The sequence below is a fragment of the Balearica regulorum genome, chromosome 21, assembly GCF_011004875.1.
Source record: "Balearica regulorum gibbericeps isolate bBalReg1 chromosome 21, bBalReg1.pri, whole genome shotgun sequence".
Lineage (NCBI taxonomy): Eukaryota > Metazoa > Chordata > Aves > Gruiformes > Gruidae > Balearica > Balearica regulorum.
Window position 1 is genome coordinate 1754375 of NC_046204.1, and position 20593 is coordinate 1774967.

Here is a 20593-nt window from a genome sequence, read left to right on the forward strand (position 1 = left end):
ACAAACTGATTTACTGATTGATAACTTGGTGCAGCCAATACAGCGCAGAGCAGACAGTGGCTCACTGCTAGCAGCTATATTCTAACAGACAAGATAAATCTAGAGGAACTGTCAGAATTTCTCCCATAGCTTGTAGGACATGGCTGAAGAGTACATTCCTTTGCTTGGCCTGGTAAATTTGCCAGTCTATAGAGAATGGCCCAGAAGCCACTTACTATGTGCTCTGCCTCTTCTAGCATTTCATGAGTCATATTAGCTGTATTTTTCTTGCATAAAGTATCCCATATTCTGAGACTGTAGTTGAGTTATGAGACTCTAAATCACTTTACGGACATGGCTTTCTGCTTTCCAGAGCAATAATCTCCATGCACTGCATCCATGTAAATAAGTTCCTTCTCTTTGTTTAGGGTGATGGGATCTTTGCAGAACTTTGAAGCATTCTCAGAGGTGTTCCACTGTAAAAAAGGCACAGCCATGCATCCTGCAGAGAAATGCAGAGTGTGGTAACCAAAAAGAACACTGGCAAGAATGACACATACTCTGGTGACGCAACAAACAGTTCTTGCCAAGGATGTGCCTGATGTTACCCCGTTCAGTCACAGCCAAGGCTAATGGTGCAGCTACTGTAGTGAGAATCAAGGAACCTACGGCACTCGCGCTCTTACAGTTCCACTGGGAAGCACACAGGTATCTCGGTGACTGAGGGGCTGTGCTGAAAGCCACAGCGTGCGCCAGAACAGAAATGACTGTTTCAGATGACATCCTGACTGTTATTAAGATACTGCATCAGGGTTACAAAGACTAATTCTTAAATAAAAAGCAAAACCAACAAACAACTACATTTCTATTTTTCAGCAAGGAACAATGATTTTAATATGTCTTAGAACTATGCCTTTTGAGACTCAGCAAACCCATTTCAGATGTTTCACTGAACTGTTTTCCAGTATTCTGATCCAGTTTCTGGTGCATTCTTCCCAAATTCAGGTTAGAGCTAGTTTAAACTCTCGTGCTGTCTGTATACTTGCACTTTGATTACTGCTTTGTTGTAAGAGATTGCTATTTGTCTCGATCTGTTACCAAGTGAGCTGCGTGTTAAGATGCCTTTGGGCTGCTAACAACGCAAAGCTGCACTCTCCTTCTGCACTTGAGTTCCTCTGCTCCAAAGAACAACTGTAACGTGACATTAAAGTGAGGTATTACTAGATAGAAAGATTACTTTTTAGGAGTACAAATTCTGTTGTTATGGTTAAAATGACAGGGTCCCTCCCTTCACAGATATATTCAAAATTATGCTTATTCTTGTAGAAAGTGTGTAAAATACTTTTTGCCAAATAGCGAATGTGTATCCATGGAAACAATTCAGCTGTTTTTAATCCTGTGCCTTTTCATTTTGCCGTAGGCTATTTTTCAGTATTTACACTTGAAAATGTAACAAGTATTAATTTTTGATTAAAAAAACCAAAATCACAGTAGCCAATTCAGCAAGCATTTTACTATAGAGAGTTTTGGGTGGCCTTCCTCAGTAAGCATTCTAATATAATGATAATATTGTAAACTGGCAACACTTAATAGTGAACTTTAAATACTCTTTCAGCAAATGCGTTTCTTTCTAGCACAGAAATCACTGGAAAGCAAGACAGTAACTACTAGTGCTTAGCTTACAAAGTGCCAAATCCCACTCTTCATTTGCTTCGCAGATTTTGTTAGCTCACTGCTAGCAAAAGCTTTGATTATCCAAAACAGGGAAGGAAATGAAAATCACTTAACAGAAGCTTTGCCATGAGAGATGACCCACTGAACTATTCTGGCTATTTGACAGTAAGAGCCGGCTAAATCTCTGAATGAAACTCCCCTGATTTTTGCATGAATTTTACCTGCTAAAGTGAAATTAGTCTACAGATGAATTGCCGCTTTTACTGTAGCTGAGAATACAGTTCAATTACATTTTGTCTCTATCTTAAAAGTAATCTTGGAAGGTAACTTCCTCAGAGAATCAGTGCTACCTCAGGGATTAACCACTCTTCTATGCCCTTCAGAGTTTGAGAGTTAAATACAGAAGGGAGAATAAGTAGTAAGAGGGTTTAGTCGCAAGTTTGTTTATTTAATCTCTCTTCAAAAGACTAAGAACAGACTGTTGAGCACCCACCAGTAGAGCTGCCTACTGCAAACAAATATTACACAAAGCCTAGAATTTGGCTCTCAACGCAGTTAATAGTAATCAAAAAAGTGGTTCACATCTAATTCTTTTCTGTGCTGCACCTCAGATGACTATATATACATACAGACCTCTTCAAGGGAATGCAACCTGAATTACATTGTGGTTTTGTGTTTATTTCAGCTAAGTCTATTACCTGAGGAGAACTGCGCTTGACCACATGAATTCTAACAAAGATCCTGATTCAGGCAGATTAATTGGAAGGAAAGGATATTTTTGCAGATGGGAATTGTTGGATTCACGTATATAAGTGCCTGAAAACCTTGGGATTGACCCACACTAAAAAAACAACCACCAAAAAATGGTGAATAGGAGAGTGCACTATCAAGCTCTGAGAGCTCTTAAAAAACAAAAAAAAGATACAGGATTCTACACTAGGATTAAGCTCCCCTTTAAGTGACATAAAAGCTCCTAAAGGAAACCCAGAGGTACAGAACCTGGCACGTATGTGTCTTGCTCACACCTCCATACAGTTTGAAGTGCTTCAGGTGTTAAAACTTTTGGTTCTGGCGAGACACGTAATGTTTATTTCCTGTTAGATAGTGGATAAGGTACAGTGTGGTCCTGGTACTTTACCTCAGAGCTGAATTAGTTTAGAAAACAAAACCCCCCAAATTCACAGTAGTGTTACTACACCTGATGCTTGTCCAGTTTGATAAGTTCCAGCTCTCTCTGCTACTGAGCACCACGACCTTTTAAAGTCAGACTTAATGCTACTAAAACACCACAGAAGCAATTTCATATAGTATAGTAAATCAGCCATACGACTGAAAGATTAACAAAGAGGATGCAAGTTAAAGCTAGTTAGGAGATAACACAGACTCTGCACACCCGGATGGACAGTAACTAATTTAGACATTAATCAAGGTTCAATTCAAACTGTGACTAAGCACAAGCTTAGTCCGTCCAGGACTAGAACCATGTAGTTAGATTACAGATGTACCAGCAGATTCGTGAGATTCTGATGTCTTAAAAGGCTTCATGCCAATGATGATATTTTCTGCCTGCCATCCTTAGAGAGGTAAAAGGCCAATATAGCAGTGATCCAGTGAGAATTAGCAATCCTAAGTTCTGCATAACAAGAGTGCTTGAAGATGTTTGCAACTGGATGTTGAAGACAAGCCTAATTATGTTCCATTCTACTTCTTACTCATTTTAAAAGAGTTTTTGGTCTTGAATTAACCAAATGCTCAGGTCCTATGCCTTGTTAAAACTGACTGTCATACACAGACTAGGTTTGTATTTGCTCCTAGATTATACATGTAATAGGCTAGGGACTTTATTTTTCTAAATTGCTCTTTATCTGTATAAAAACTGACATAACTACAACCCTCCTTAGTATGAAATGCTGTCCAAGCTTTGTTCTGGCCATTAAGTGAGGTTCACCTTTCTCATCACATCTAAAACTGATGTTCATAGAAAGATCATTTCCCTACTGTTTCCTATTGAAAGGATTTTAATTTGTTTTAACATTCAATGACTGGTTACAAGACAGTCAAGTGCTCTGATAAAGCAGCTTTTGTTATTTGAGTATTTGTGTATGGTGGCAGGCAAAATAAACTGTATTTAACACCATTTCGTCCATCTTCACTTACTTACTCAGATTTTCCATGCCAGATTGCATGCATACAGTAATGCTAAAATTTGTAGTCAGGTAATAAAAGCTTTTTCCCTTGTGTAGCAGAGGTTTATTTTCGCGTGGCACTTCCAGTAAGCTAAGCTGGCCAAAGTGCTTTTCTTTCCTCTGTCCTCACATGCCTTTAAACCCAGGTGTTTACAGCGCACCGGACTCTGCCAGAAAAGCGTCCTGGCCTGAGATGCCTTTAATATTTGCCCCCTACATATCATAGTAATAGACACCGATTTTCTCCGCTTGTTCTAAGAAAAAGGAGTTATCCTTGGACTCCTCAGCAGAGCCCTGCTGTGAACGTACAATTCCCTTGCCAGCTTCCGCTCAGAGATTCATTCAGTTAGGTCTAGATTAGCCCAACAATCGCACGTTTCATAATAAGTTCAGGTAGTTTGCCTGCCATCATGAAAATGTTGTTATTCTAGGGGTATTAAGAGAGTGATATTTTAAATACTACACTGTTCAATAGTTTGTCTATTAAGTCACCATTAACAGTACCTCAGGATAAACTACAATTGAAATTCTTCTTTAGGGACAGAAAAATTAGGTAGCCTACATCTTTTAGCAGCAGAATATTAAAAAAAAAAAAGGGCAAATGTGAGGAGGAACTTTTTAATGTAAAATTCAGGAGACCATATATGAAGGGGAAAAAAAGAAATAACACAAACTGTTGATTGCCAGTATGAACAATATTGCAAATTCAAGGATAGAATCTGGCACAGTATCTTTTACATATAACACTTACTCATATTTGCAGTGGTCCAGCTGCAAATATGAATTTAGCATGCAAAGCTATTAGTGCAAAAAGATACATTTACTACAAATAGGAAGTAATAGAACAAAGACAGTCCTTGCCAGCTTCATTTTTGCTTGGCTACTTCATGCTCCTGTTTTTTGCTATCAATCAGCTGCAGACCTCCTCGTTGCGCTGTCAGAAACACAGCAGTAGTCCTGGCTGGGGAGCGGGGCAGAGAGCCCTGTACGTTCCCCGCGTGCCGGAGAGGTCCCTTGCTCACGAGACAGGTCACGGAGTTATGCACGAGAACAAAAGCGTGAGGTTACGGAAGAAGAGTCGACCAAAGTTGTGGCCGGTAATACAATGCTATTAACTGTTTTAACTGGACGATAACAGCTACAAGTATACTACAAATATTACACTAATATTAACTTAGCGTGTACTCTACAGATAACAGACATGGCCCTAGGGCTCGTCAGATGTGCCTACAATCCTTCTCTCTAAAGTACAAGCTACTGTTCTTTGTTACTGTATTCATAGGACAGTGTTGGCCTTGCAAATTGCATTCTTTTATGTTTGTTCGCTTAAGTCTTAGCAGAAGGACTGTGAAACTGTCTGCTATGAGATTGCTAGGCAGCCACTGCCTACCGTGAGGGAACTCGGGAAGTGGCAACAGTACATATATATATATATACACACCAGGCAAGGGAAGCAGCACACAACCGTGCAGAGGTCAGGTGGAGGAGGTTCACACGGCTGACAATTTAATTGCTCTGCAAAATCATTAAGCTCTGGAGATGTGCCATTAGAAGTTCTGGCACTTGCAACTGCTAAAGGGATAATTAAAATGTGCCTGGGAGGTTTTATTCCAAGTCATTATTACAGCACATGGAAGTTACTTTATTTTTTCGTGTAGGTTTATTACGCCTCCCACCTGCAGAAGACTCTTTCCATCTGTCGCTTTGAGTCTGAGCCAGTACAACTCAAGTGCATCAGCTACAACCTCCCTTTACAGCCCCACACGTGCCCATGTTACCCCTACCGCATTCACACCTCCCCTCTCCCACTGGCTACCAATGACCGTGAGCAAACAAGAATAGAGATAAGAGGTAGGCTCAAAACAACTAGGAAACACACTCCCTACTGACCACCATGTTACTTTTCCATAAAAAGGAGAAGGAGAAGAAGAGAAGATGAGATGAGGACACGTGCTACCGCAAGAAACAACTCAAGCTGAGGACAGGGGCAGCAGCGGATTTTCACTGACCTTAACCTATCAGTGAGTGAACATTTACAAAGCGATCAATGCAGAGGGCTTTCAAATTCAGATCCTGGCTTGCTAAGCAGGGTCCGTTACCGTGCACGTAGTTCACCACATGGCATTAGGCTTCCATCTGACACCCGTGCCATCTGGAAACGTCCCGTCCATCTTATTTTAACGCAACCACCAATTCAAAGGTCAGAGCAGAGCTGATAATACCTTTCCAGGAAGACCCAGGTCCATGACCAGACCGAGCTTCAAAAACCTCCAGTCTGTCAAGGAAAATTTCCCAGCACGGCTTCTCAGTGTCGCGCAGTACGACCAATCGTCCGACCATTACGGTGCACGTTGCTGGTGGCAGCAGCTACACGCTCAGTTTGTGAACGCCAGTGGCAGAGCACAGCTTTACAAGCACTCTATGTTTGAGAGCCAGTGTTGGTAGCAGAGGGACCACTTGCTGCGCTCCTAAGCCGCTGGTTATCATTTATCCCACGATCAGGTGAAGTTTAAGCTACAACCCGGTTTCCCCATTTCAAATCAGGATAGCACTTGCAGCAACACCCACCCACCTGAGGTTTCGTACTTTCTTCAGCAGTTGTGGTGACTTTTCAACTATTTTCAGAGGAACAGAGCCACCCAGGGAGCCCCGTACAGCACCATCTTTTTCTCCACCTGCACAAGCAAATAATGTATTTAGTGTTAGGTAAGAATGAAACAGTTTGTCCCCAAAAGAAGGTCTGTAATATTTTTTAAAGGACTTCCCCATAATCCAGAGCTTTCACTGCTGAAACAGGACTTATGCACTCCAGGAAGGAACAAGATGCATGTTCATAATCTTCAGACATGTTCTCCACACACCCCCTGCCCTACCCAAACCAATTCCATCTGACACACGCACGGTGCTACTGCTGTCATTTACAGTCGCTTCCAGGCTAAGTTACGTATAACATATGTTCGTGTGTCTCAGTCGGACACTCTGGTGAACAGGCTCCATTTTAGCCCCTCTCACACCCCCACCCAGCACAGCACCTTAACCAGGAACTACGACAGCGGACAAATACCCGTAACCGGGCAGAAATCAGCAGATCCTGCAAAGAATACTTTAGCCAAGTGGAAAATTCTGTACCCGGAGGTGTTTTGCTGCAAGTCTGATTCCATTTCAGACTCGCAGGCAATTTAGCATCAGAGAAGCTTTATTGCATACTTAGGAAACGAAGAAGGATTCGGCTTTTTCCAGACTGAGGAAAATGAAGTCTTTCCTTCTCCCATGCTGCCACCTGGTGACAAATCAGGCTCCAACTGCTATGGCAGACCAAAAAACGTTAGCAAGCATTTTCAGACTCCGTCAAACACCCACTTGCTGTAGACACTAAACACACCGCTGCTATGGCAGGCACCCCCGGAAAATGGGGTTTTAGTTGGCAGGTTGCTGATCCTGGTCCGAGGCTGCATCCCGTCTCTGTAGCTGTCTGTGCAAAGCCCCCAGTTACCTCTGCCGCCTCTTCCAGCTGCGACTGAAGTCCCAGAAACTAAGAGTTCCTGCCCAGGCCAACTGCCTGCTGGTCACTTTTAAAGGACATTTCCACTGGTTAGTGGGACAAACCTGGTTTCTCAAGTCGGCAGGAAATACAAGCTGAAATGTTCTTTGTGGTGCGGCCCCAGAATTCCAACCATGGGTCACCTCGTCCTACGAGTCTTGCCTCTTTGGTCTCTGGAGTAGCGAAACGGCAAAGTTTCTGTGCTGGTTTAGATATGCATCTCTAGCTTCTGATCATCTAATAATTATGGGGCTGGAGGACAGATACTTCTTTGCAAAAACATCTTTGGAGCAATTGCTGCCCAAACACTACAATAAATCCCTCCCCCAAACGACAACACTGAACAACAGTAATATTTAACCCCTCTCCCTTCCTAAGATCTTCACCTGCTTTCACAGCTATGTAATTAAAAGTTGATCTCAGTAAAAAATGAACACTGAATAACTTAAGATCCAGACTATGCCAACATAATAATTTCCAAATCCCACAGACGTTAAGGCCACCAGCCAGCCGGCGGTGCAGCAGCAGCCTGTCGGCGCGCTTGCAGCACCTGTAAAAGGTTTACGTGTCTCTAGCACCTGCCTGCTGAGGCTTACAACGGGCTTTACAACCGCTAATTAACCCCAGGTGAGAATTAACAGAGCTGGATTATGCAGAGACAAACAGCAATGACATCTTCAAAACTTGAGTACCCCCACGATGAGAGGGAGCTCTGTGCTCTCCAAAGCCGGGCACCTTGTCAGATGTGTTACTGCCGGGTGAGGAACTGCACAATTTGCATTTTTGGAAGAAAACAACGGCCACGTTGGCCAGCAAGGTGCTGAGTAACACCTGCTACCTGGAAACTGAAAGGAGTACTGAGAGCTGCAAAGTTGTAAGATTCGAAGTCTGTTCAAAGCCACACGTATCACCCGGGCAGGTGCAAGAGCAGGATGCTACCGCGGCCAAAGCAGGTCCTCAGCACTAGGGTGGCGTCCTCAGAAGGAAAGACAAAGGCAGAACTGACCCTCGCCAACAGTCCCAGTATGCACAGGCTGCTCCAGTACGGACTGAGCCCATCAAACACAGAGCACATACAGACAACAAAAAACCCACTTCAGATTTCAACATTCCACACATTTTTTTAAAAAAAAAAAAAAGATACCCCTGATTCCTGCACCGCTGCAAAGCAAATGAAACAGTCCCAGCAAAATGCAGCAAGGTGAACGTCGTACCAAGGCATTTTTCTAATCGTGTTATCTCGTCCTTACATGCACGTAGGAGCGGTTCAGCAGCGAGCCTGCACGGGCACGCTCCCGAAGGGCCGCATCACCACAACAGGCTGCGTGTGGCACGCGACCACAGAGATCTCCTCGCAGCTCACCTCTAATAACCCGTCAAGGTTGCAGCTCAACATCCGGCGAACGAACACCACTCTTCAGAACACTGTCACAAACTACCCCTTTATACACGTGCGATTCGTACTTACGTGCCACATAACTTTTCCTTTTCCTCCTTTGCCAGATACGCGTGAGGCCAGCTGCAACAGCCGAACCAAGGGCTGCCGCAACAGAGGACTCTGAGGAAGGATTCCCGTCCTCTCCTCGTACCCGGCCGTTCTCCCTACGTCTGATGTGAGAAAGAAATAACTGTGTTCTTAGAACCCGTCAGCAGACCTTGCAGTGGACCAGCTGTACTGATTTAACATCACCCCTCCGCACCCAGGGGCATTCACAAAGGTCTTTCTGACTTGGTGGGTAATCCAAGGAGCAGCTGACTTTCACCTCTTTCGGGTAATCACCGATTTCAGGTGATTATGCTAACTTTTCTAGCTATTTGGGATGGACAAAATAAGCTGGAAGAAAGTGAAAGCTCCTTTAGGCGTGAAAGGTAGAGAAGTACAATTTTGAAATATGAATGTTGGGCTTCCTTTTTTCCGTAACGACAGAGCTTGGGGGTTCCTAGATTTGAAGGCTGGGGCACGGAGTTATTTACTTTTCTCCCCTGTAAAATGACCGCAGGTAGTCTCTTGACATGAACTGATTTTCCCGTTCGGCGGCTGCCTTGCTTTCCTGCACGTCACCGCTTTGCCACTGCTCCAGGTGTCTCTTGACATGCCGGATCACGCGTCTCGGACAAAAGACCGCGGCTGCTCACATGCCGGGAAGGTCTGAGCTTGCCTGGCCTTGCCCTGGAATGGGTTTGATAAGTCAAAATTCATTGGTATTGTCGCATTTGCAACAGTATTGTCGCTGTTGGAAACCTCTCGGGCTGCGACCAGCGTTCAGGGCTAATGCAGCACCAACTTTTTAGGCGAGCAATCAGCAGCGCTGCCTGCCACTGCGACCTAACCGCCGCGGGGAAAACCGAGGGGCCGTCCTACTCAAAGCGCAGTTCATGGCTGCGTGGGAAGTACGTGTTCAGCTCAGCAGCGTTCCTGTAATCAGGTCGTTCCTGACTTGTCTCCCTAACTGTGGGCCAAGTTTTTTTCCCCGTGTCCCCATCACTGTGTCAGAATAGAGAAAAACTGAGCCCGGTGTAGATCCCTACCAGCTTCCATCAGACTCCAACAACCAACAGATCGGTTGTGCCTGGTTCTTCACAAGCAAAAGGACTTTCCTGGGTGTTAAGGTACAGAAATGCTGCTGTGCACAGCTGGAGGACAGTAGCTATTGTCTTCAACTGATTTAATACTGATTTACAGCACGTAAGGAAAATCAGGTCCCGAGGGAAGCCTTTTAGGACTGTGAGGAGGGCGAAGACCTCTCCCCTTCGTCACATCACTATCCCTTCCTTCACACACCCGCACACACACCAGCATCCTTAGTCCAGGCTTTACCTCTGCAGGTGCCGCGCATGCAGAGGCTGTTCGGAGGGATCCCAGAGCCGGGTGCCCTCGATCGCTTCTCGGAAGGCTGGAAACCACCAGTCTGGTTCTTTCGGTTTGTTGCCATTGGTAGGAGACAAAGGGAGCCTGGAAGTGAAGATCGCAGCAGTCTTCTCATGTTTTCAGGTTATTTTAACTGCTCATAATTTGATCAGTCTGTTTGCTTTTTTTGGACTGAAATATAACAGCCGTGCTCTTTAAGTGCAAATATCTCTCCTGGGGGAAAAAAAACCCCAAACCCAAACCAACCCACCCCAAAGCCCAACAGACTTAACGCAGCCTGTTTGAGAATGAGGAGAGAGACCTTTCCTGTTGTGATCAAATATGCCTGTGAGCAGTGGAACCTACAAGGACACGTTTCCCGTAGCTTTATGTCTCTCACTCGAAATATTTTGTGCCTGATAGGGTACAAGCTCTGATCAAAGCTTGTCTCGTGGAGGAAAAAGCTGTAACATTTCCCTCATCTGAATTCTTCAGTACGCAGCAATAAGGGTGAGTTCCTGTTGCTGTCTTTCCCTTAAGGGACCGGCAAATTTGAATCTCCCTCTCTACCTCATTGCCTATTTTCCCCAAATTCACATCAACATAATATTCCCGAGACCTCCAACCATCTTTCGGCTTTGGTTGACATTGCCAGTCAGTCTCAGTGGGTTTTTCGCTCCTGTTTCGGTAGCGGCACCCGCACAGCGATGTGAGACTGCGACGTAGAAGACATCTCTATTAGATACACCGGAGACAAACGAGCTCTGTGGCATCCCGGAGTGACCAATCAGTTCCAAATTGGTCATGGTTTTCCTGCTCTTGTGGTTTTTTCAGGGAGCATCTGAATCAAACTCGTGCAAGTTGTTTCTGAAGTTCTCCACTTCCTCCTTGCCCCAGGACGGCTGCACAGTAGGGACCTACAAGCCTACTTGATGTATGCCGACGTCTTAATTCCTACCGGCCAACACGCGTGCTGTTTCCGCATACAGTTGGGCAAAACGCAGAACAATTTTTTTATTTGAAAAAATAAACTATGCAGTTCACGTGATACCGCAGTCAATAGACCCTGTGACAGGAGTATTCGATTTATGAGGCAGGACAACAGCAGTCCCATAACTAGAGATTCCAGCGTCAGGAACGTCATCTGTCCACGTACAAAAAAATACAATGTCATAGACAGAAACTGGGAGGTGGAAAAGATTTTATAAAGTCTCCACCACTGGCTGACATCTGATATCTGATCCCTGAAATGAAGCAAACAAAATTACATGAAGCATACACTTGAAAACCCCCTAAAATTCTGCTTAACTGACTTCTTTATTCATCCAAGGGGAAAGTGTTTTTACAGCATCTGTGACCCCTGGTGGCTAAAAATAATAATAAAAAAGTTAAAATATAATTTATAAACTTTGCAAGGGCTTTAGCTTCATAAAATTGTATCCATACTGCAATATTAAAAAGCTGTATATATCTCCAGAATGTTTTGCAGTAAGGACTTTCTAGTGTTCCAAGTACTCTGACAATTGTTTTGCATAATTAGAGACGTTTATAGAGCAAGTTGTCTGTATCACAAGCCAATTCACTTGCTGGATACCACCACCATGTCGTTATTACTGTTACTATTTACATTATAGTGCCATCTCAAATCCCCAAATGAAATTAAGCTATCGCTTTACAAAGTTACTGCCAAGAACTCCAGAGTGAGAGGCTGTATAGGGACCCGCGCTCAATGGTACCTCCTACCACAGACCCCAAATTCCCCGTTGCAATAAAAAGCATATATCTGACAAATCAGTGATAAAACATGGCAGGACAAATCATTCCTTGTCATAACAAACGGCAAACAAAAACCTGCATAAGCGAGTAATGTGTGATTTCTGGCTGACGTAACCAGATGATGCATTTCTAGCCAAAACATTCCGTAAGTTCTTCTGTAAATTGCAGAACTATCACATTTCTTTATCAAAAAGTAATGTTTTTTGCTTGCACAAACTTAGTTTATTATCACGATTAGTTTATCGCCATAGGGAGGGAATTTGCACTGCGCTGTAGGCGATTTCCCTGCTCTGGGGACGCATCGGAGGGACAGAGCTCACGGCTGGCTCGGGCACACGTCCCACGGACGCCGATGAGGGCGGCTGAAGGACTGCTAACAACTCGGGTAGGCACACGAGCAACCAAAGGCCTTACCCAGGTCTACGGGTCCCTGCCGGGGCAGCACCGACCCACCTCCGCGGCTGCACCAGCCCCCGGTCCACGCTGCGGCCCCGCTCTCTCCCGGGGCTCGGTGGGACGGTGCATTCACCCCTCGGAGAAGAAACCGCGGGAAGGCATTAGAGGAGACGCAGCACTGCAGCGATCCCGGCTGTTGCCTTTTGTTATCAGGTGAAAAAACCGGGTGAAAGGAGGACTCGGATGCCAAGGGCTGCCTGCAGGGTGGCCAGGTCTGAGGCTTTAGTACTCAGGTGAGAAGGTTTTGTGCGGGTAGGAGGGGCAGAGACTGAGGAAATGCTCGATATGGCTCAGCTGAGAGAACCTGCGTGACTGACTGCTGCACTTGCTTACTTCTCGGGGGTAAGGTACTCACGTGATGGGAGTCATGAGAATACACAGAGTAGATGGGAATATGAGCTCCTTTCGCTTTGCAAACCTCCCGCTGCTTTGGAGGACTCACCTACCAGTCTTTTCCAGGGGCTGCGTACCCCTCGGAGGGAGAGGACCCAGACAGCAGTTGCACACAAATGCATTTTATTGCTCTCTACAAACACAGAGACGCATACACGGTATGCAGGTAAGCCACAGGGCTGTCCCAGTAGTGGGAGAAACGCTATCCACCATGAATTAAACCAGTCCATACAGACAAAAATCATTATTATAATGAAAATGCTAGAAAAGCATAGCTTACACCCAAAATGTATAACATTGACCATTTAAGCCTCTTACCTACTACCTTTTCTTTAACATAAAGCAGTAACACACTCTTTTTCTAAACTGAAAAAAGCAGCACAATAGTAGAAATATTCCACATAGTTTCCTAGCTTCTGCTCATCCGTCACACTTTATATACTAAGACTACGAAAGGGTCACTGGGGAAAAATCCAAACCAAAACAACCCCCATCTGTGATGCCGTACAGTTTACAAGCAAACAGAGGGGAACGGATTTTAATCACATGTGCATGACCCAAAGGGTAGTAAATTTATCCTCTGGCGTGACTGAGCAAACAAGCGTCACTAGTCAAGCCAGAGCAAAGCCGATGGCTCTTACAGCAATTAGAGAAATCTCTCCTACAGCAATTCTTGTCCGTCACAACTGTAACATTTACAAAAATACCCTCCTTCATTTTGAAGACACTCGCCCCCGGACCGGGCAGCGTGCTGCGTACTGTCACCACCAGCGTCTACGCAGCTTCGATACCGCTCAGCAGAATGCCCGAACTTTCACCAAAGGATCCCATAAAAGTCAAAAGTATGCCATTCTTTTTGCACATAAATAAAATACACGGGGAAATAAACTTCCCTACGGAAGAGAGGATCGGAGCTGGACTATCAGATGCAGTCAGATCCCTCCTCTGGGCCGTGCAAGGCAAAGGTGGGTGAAGTACGGACTCCCCTGGCTACCAGGGCCTCCAGAGAGCACTGGCATCTTTCGGAGATGCTGGCTTCAGGGGGCTGGGGTTCCCAGGGGAACAGGCGACCTCCGCAGCTGCCGACTGGCTCTTCTGGAAGTGGCTTAAAAGTTTGGTCTGTGTTTCAGTTCGGACTTTGTGGAGAGAGAGGAAATGGAAAGCTTCTTGCAAACACCGAGAATAGCCCTCTCTGAAGTCAAACTGAGAGCTTTTATGGAAGGATCCTGCAGCTAGAGAAGGGAAGAGAAGAGGGAGGGGGAAGAAAGAATAGTTTAGAGCAATTGTTTGTGGCTAGAGCTCCATAAAACTGTCAGAGGTTTGCGGTAAGCTAGAGATCGAAACAAAATTCAGTACTCACTCTTCATCTGCAGCTGGCTCTGCTGCTTCAGGTAGCTGACGGTCATCTCCAGGATGTCGGCTTTCTCCAGCTTGGAGTTGGGCTGGTGTCTCTGAAACTCCTTCTCCAGGAGCAGTTTCAGCTGCTCGATGCTGCTGTTAATCCGGTCACGGCGCATTTTCTCCACCACCGGCTTCCTCAGCTGCAAAAAGCAAAGGAAAAGAGACCTACGATTAGAAGGATCTCCTCTCTGCCTTTTCACAGGACTGTTTGGTGCCACTGCTCCCAAACAACGCGGAGCAGTTTCTCAGCTGGTGTAAACCGCTACGAGGCCAGCTGAGAGCGTGGCTCCACGCTGCCTTGCTGCGCCTGGACTTACTTTGTTTTTCTCCTTTGGTGTCAGGAGGTTGTCGGGCTCCATGCAAACAGCGCTGGGAGCCATCTGTGCTGAGAAGGCAGGCAGGTCTCAGCGTGCAAGTCCAGGAGAAACATGTGGCTGGAAGCCGCCCCTGCCCGATATTTATACCGTGCAACCTCGCTGAGAGTCTGTGGGTCTCCGGCTCGGTGGAGTTTCCCACAGTCCCCAGCCAATCCGGGAGATAGGCAGCACAATGGGAGCAGCATCTATTCTTGCACGCTCCGTTGCCAGTGAATAGCCTGGGGATAATGACCTGCTCCCAGATGAGCAGGTGGGGAGTGCGTGCTACGGGAAAGCCTGGGATCAGAATTACGCGTCAGAAGCTGGGAAAGAGCTGGCCTTCGATGGGGAAAGGCTGCTGAGTAATGCCGCGGATCAAGAGCATTCCAGGCGCAGCCCGGGGTTCGCTGGCGGAGGAAGGACGAGGTCAGCCGCCCGTGGCGGGAAGCAAACCGCTGGCTGCTGCGCGGGGCCGCGCGGAGGCACGCGCTTGAGCGTGCACAAACGCACATGTGGACACGAGCATTTTCTGGCTTCCTGAGATAAAGAGCAGAATTTCTTTAAATCCACTCACCTTGGTTTTTTCTCAGTAAGCCAGAGCCAGTCGTTCGCCCTCGGGTGACTGTGACACCAGTTTTGCCCACGTGAAACAGAAAACAGCTTTTCTGGTTTGCCTTATGCAAATAAATACCTTAAATTGTAAGTACACACAGTTATTGAAAATGTTTTCTGTTTTGATCTTTGTTCTCTTCCCTTGATATCTCATGCACCTCTTTAGAACACTCTCCAGCCATGTCACAAGCACTTTATGTTCCTGTTTTTAAATACCTGCAAGACAAATCCGCGAGGAGAAGGATCTCAGAGTGTTTTGGGATCACTTCAGTCTCACGTGCTGCGTTCTCGCTTCCTCCCCCAAACACGTTTGACTATTTATTTTCATTTAATCTATGCACAATGGGAAACTGAGGGCAGAAGAAATTCACATAGCCCATAAAATTATTAGAAATTGAATTTCCGATTCCTCATGCTCCACTGGGGCAGTTTCTATACTGAGATGCAGTCAGTGCTCAGTAGGTGCCTGCAGCTGGAGGAGGTAACGGTCTTGCTGTTTCTATCCTATAGACACACAGCCAGAGATTCCTGTTGGAAAACTGGAACCAGCTCTGCCTGCGTTCACCCTGCCTTCCGCCCATGCCGGCACCGCTGCCTTTCACGAGCTCCAACCTCGCACGAAGAGCTGAAGAAGGAAATGGCAGCAGAGCGTTTTCTGCAGCCTCTGGACGTGCACCCCGGAGCGCGGGGAGCAGGCTGGCAGCAGTGCTGCCCCGAGAAGGGGGAAGCGGGCAGGTGGCAGCATTAACCACACGACTAGAACCACGCGTTCTGGCCCCAGATTTACTCCGAGTGTGCTGTGTCACCTAAGCCGTCCAACGCACTGCTCTGAGAGCATCGGTGTCTCCCTCTGTGACAATCAATACAGGGATAATAACAATCAGATAAATTACTGCCAAGTAAGGTTAGGGCTTATGTTTGGGGATCTCTTACTGAGAAAGAAAGGGTAGTAAGTAAATGCTGTTTGTGTTTACATTAATGTCCACGTATGTGTGTTCATGTATATATTAATATATATGTGTGTGGTCATGCGTGTCTTATAATGTGCATACACATACACACGGACACATTTCTCTCTCACTCTGCAACTCATTATTCGAAAGACCAGGTAAGGTTTAAGTGACCTCTTCCAGGACCTGCCTTCCCATCCCTATTGTACTGCCCTTGAATAGGCTCCCTTCTTTTCGTACAGAGCAGCAGCTGTCGAGCTCCGAGTCTTTTATGGCAAGTTGTGGGAAAGCTTTTGTGACACCATTTCACATGTTCTCCTCAAAGCTTGTGGATTATCTTTGAGCCCATGTAATGCCACCTCTGAAACCAATCTTCCGCTCCGTGCATCCCTCTTGGGGAGATTCTCTGAAACAGAAACTCCTGAGTAGTAACTATTTTCTTGAGCTCGTTAATCAAGTGCACGAAGAAGAAATGTGCCAATCCCATGATCAGCAGAGCCCACTAGCAGTTTTGCTAGAGACATTTTCTGGTTTCCAGATTAACTCCCTAACAAGCAGCTCTAAGAACAGCAATAATTTCCCCTTCCAGCACAAGTCCTATAAACAGGCACTCCAGATTTGGTCCAACAAAGCTGTTCAGAGCATCAGGTGCCTTCCCTGCAATTACCCACAGTACACGACAAGAAACTAAGCCTGCTTCTCAGGAATCTGTGCACTATTGCATTCCTGCACCATAGGACTTTTATTCCGGGGGAGGACAAATTAACTTTCCACGATAAAACTGTAGTAGAGCAGATGTGGGACTTGGTCTGCCTTTGGCTTCCTTTGGGCACGTTCGCGGGCTCTGGTTGTTTCTGGGATTTGCCGGGTGGTTCTGAAGATGTGAGGGACAGAGGTAAGAGCCCGGAGGGGCTGTCGCTGCCTGCGCTGGGGCAGCTGGCTGCAGCCCCTCAGCTGATCCAGATCGGGCCGAATGCATTGCCACCCACTGCTGACTCCACCCGGGATCTCTACAGCAGGATTTTACACAGCAACCTCTTATCCCGCCGCTCAGTACCCAGGGGATTATGAAGTTAACTCCACGGGAACGGTCGTGCTAGCCTGAACCACCTTACGCTCCTTGGTCTTGGTCAAAACGTTGCTTAATTCACTATTACAACGTGTAGTTCAAGTCAAAAGAGAATGAAAACCTCTATCTCCTTTCTCGCTCCAAGCAAGTAACTTCCGTATACCTTCTTCAAGGAATGAGTTGTACAGGCTAAAAATCCCTACTTGATTTTTTCCCAGGATCCCAAGCACCCAGTCCTGTTCCGTGTCTGTTTACTGTGTGCGCTCGAGATGCGAGGGACCTTTTTTTCTCTCCTGCTGTTTAGCAATTAAACCGATGCACGGTTAGGCATCGTCACTGTAACCCAAGCCTTCAGACTTCCTGCCTTGAACTCTGCCCCCGACTCAGCGGAGCGCGGGTCGGAGAGCAGGCGAAGCACACCGTGCTCCGTGCCCCACGCCGCGTGGATGTGGCGAGACCCGTGATGCCTGTAACCTCAGCTTAGCGCCTGCGTGTTGGTCTGAGAGCAACGTGAGCTCAGGTCCCTTGTGAAAAACCCCATAGTCCAGCAAAGGCAGCAAGAGCGTTCCTGGCAGGGACTCCAGGAGAGCTCCGCGGCCCCACATTCGGCCAGCCCAAAGCCAAACGGGAAGGAGCAGGAGACAGTTGTGCCAACACTTTGCCCGACTGCACTGCGGTAGTGGTCGTGCACTTGGCACAGTCAAGGGGCTGGCGCTCAAAATTTCTTCTCCATTAGGATCCAACCTGACCTAAAGCTCGGCACTGAGCAGGCTGAATGCTAAATATTCTTCTGTGGCCTGAGAAATTCACTTAACTGTAGAGGCTGGAGGCCCCACGTATTTAGAACGTGTGTGGTAATGAAAATTATTCAAGGTATTACTGTGAGGTGAATGTAGCAAAATCTCCCCCCAGATGGTAAATCCGCTGAGGTTCCTACTTCCTCACTCTGTGTCACACGCGAATTTTAAAGCGTCTGAAATAAAAACATGTATTTAAAATAGCTTTTTATTTTCTCTTTGGTGTCACATTCTGCGAGGGGAAAAATTAGCCAATTACTGACCATCTTGGAAGAGTTACTTAAATTAGATGCTCAGTTACCCAAAGAAGTTGCTCTGCTTCTGCTTTGGTTGGAAATCCTAAAGAAAAGAGATAACAAAAATTCCTCCCTATTATAACGTCAGCGGAGGATAATGAATTGTGAATTACGCACCTTCTAATACGGTTCCAAACGTACACAATATTGCAGAGAAAACTTACTAGGACCCCACGATACTGGATCTGGATAACACATTTGAAATACGGCGTTAGCAACTGCCTTCGCCCCCAGAATCTCCGCCAGATGTTAACTCTTTAGGACGACTTAAAGATGCTGCTGCTTTCCCAAGTCTTGGGAGATGCTCGTTGCTCCCACTGCTTCCCTCCCGATACGTGCTGCCCAGATGGCCTTTTGGGAGCAGGGCTTCCCACTGAACACAATGCAGAGGCAAGAACCGTTGCTAATGTGGTTTGTAGTCAGGCACACTTCCTTTGTGACAGGAATGAATATAGTTAAGAAATGGTGTGGGAAACTCCGAGGTACGCAAACTTCCATAGCCTTATGTTGGTAAGTCCTTTAGAAAGCTAAAAACGCTTGGAAGCAGGGACAGAGCAATGCTTCTGGATGGAGAACAGGAAAGCCGGCAAAATGTAGGAGACTCGATTAGCGCCGAGTCCTACAGACCATCCTGAGGTAAAAAATAAAATGGGTCCGACCCTAAGGACCTCACTTGGCTCCTCACCTAAGTCAACAGAAACTTTGGACTCCATGAGGAGTGAAGAGGATTGCTAGATTTGGCCTGCAGCCTTTGTACCTCCAGAGCTGTTTCCTGATCTCCAGTAAACTGGTGTAAATAGAAATTACCTCTACGCCTACAGGTGGAATTCATCAAAATCCTCGTCAGCAAAACTGAGGCCTGAATTTTCACCTGCCAAATACCAATACCAGAATCTGGTCTATTGTTTCCCATTTCTTTCATCCAAGCAACACAGAACAGTTTAGTAGTATTAATGACGAGAAAAACTTCTCCATAGTATTACTGGTATAAAATTTGAGCTAATTTTCTTAAAAGCCAAGCCCAGCTCGTATAGCTGTACGGGTCGTGCAAAAGCATCATGATATCCTCACGGCCCGTCGGAGTCAACTCTTTCCCTTAGCACTGTGCAGCAGAGAGGCACAAAAATCCCATTGCAAAACTGAATTCCCCGCAGTGAATGGGACCTGCCCGGGTCGCGGTCCGGAGCTTGGTATTTCCAGCTTTGCTCGAGAAAAGCACACCAACCGGCACGCGGAGGTGGGGAATGGGTGCCCTGCCGTACCACTACGGGGGACGTGCTGCAGTGGTTGCCATCATATTTGGGCAGGCCAGCCTTTGATAAAAAGAGCAGCGAGACAGAGGTACCGAGCGACCCGGGGTACGGGCAGCCTGTCAAGTGACGCCTGGTAGCAGAGTCTCTCGGTACCTGCCGGTGGCTCCGAGGACAGTCCTAGCAAAACCCCGCGTTAGTCTTCTGGGCAAAGCTGAACTGGGGCAACGCCTCACCTGCAGCGGGGGCTCTGCAAGCTGGCGGGAGGAAATCGGGCCTGTATTTAAACCCGTACTGCAATGACAGCAAACAGCAATTCAGATTCATGTGCCAGGGCAATTAAGGGTTGCAGGAGCTTCTGTATCTGTTTGCAACAGTTTGCATAAGCTTATGAGCAGCTTGACTAATATCAGGGGTCTGTGTTTCCCGGGACGTATTAAACAAAGCTGGGGAATTAAAGAGGCAAACAGAATATGTGGCTCAGAAGTCAGCATGGGCTCAAACCACCTCTGCCACCTCCAGTGGGACAATTTTCTTTGGCCTTGCTGGTGGATGAGCAAAATCCCGCTCCTGCAGCCCCTCTCCCTGTCGTTTCCTCCTAGCGCTTCCTCGCTCTGCTGCCTGGCAGTCCCCTGTTTCAGTCCCGCACAATTTCTGTGTGTCTGCATAGCTTCCTTCACTTTTTGCCTTTTACTCAGGGTTTATCTTCTTTTCCTGAAGTTTTTATAATCTGATTTTTCGTTCTGTCGCTCTTTTTCCCTCTGTCTGTCAGAGGCAGATGTGGTTTGAGGACAGGAGTGCCTTACAGACCCGCAGGCTGTGTGAGTTTGGAGTTCCTTCCAGTTTCCCACACTGCTCTCCTATTCACCGCATTCAGGCAGAGGATAAAGGAAGTGTGCCATGCTACAAGCTGAATTAGAAATGGTGTTTGACTTCCCTTTGTACTTCACAGAAACCTTGCTCGGGGTAGACCATCTGCATAGCACTCGCTGTGGAGAAAACCATTGAT

The 20593-nt window shown here is 46.4% G+C and overlaps 2 protein-coding genes and 1 long non-coding RNA gene across 4 annotated transcripts in view; 1 reads left to right on the forward strand and 2 right to left on the reverse strand.

The window, feature by feature from the left end:
- MMEL1 (membrane metalloendopeptidase like 1) overlaps positions 1–1477 on the forward strand; it is a 29450-nt gene extending 27973 nt beyond the window's left edge. For both annotated transcript variants that reach the window (XM_010304984.2, XM_075773177.1), the window contains exon 23: positions 408–1477. In XM_010304984.2, the coding sequence (XP_010303286.1) occupies positions 408–507 (100 nt within the window). In that variant the 3' untranslated portion in view covers positions 508–1477. The remainder of the gene's footprint in view (positions 1–407) is intronic.
- Positions 1478–5800: 4323 nt separating this feature from the next.
- On the reverse strand, positions 5801–10420 carry LOC142604711 (uncharacterized). Its single transcript, XR_012838554.1, has 5 exons — positions 8849–10420; positions 8525–8541; positions 7446–8429; positions 7047–7144; positions 5801–6514 (listed from the first exon to the last, which is right to left on the reverse strand). It is a non-coding gene; the product is annotated as an uncharacterized LOC142604711 (long non-coding RNA).
- Positions 10421–12865: 2445 nt separating this feature from the next.
- Positions 12866–17491, reverse strand: LOC104637479 (transcription factor HES-5). The gene is made up of 3 exons (XM_075773180.1): positions 14572–17491; positions 14214–14394; positions 12866–14085 (listed from the first exon to the last, which is right to left on the reverse strand). Exons 1-3 carry the CDS (start codon positions 14632–14634, stop codon positions 13844–13846), a joined length of 486 nt encoding a protein of 161 aa, XP_075629295.1. The 5' UTR covers positions 14635–17491; the 3' UTR covers positions 12866–13843.
- Between the last annotated feature and the right edge of the window lie 3102 nt (positions 17492–20593).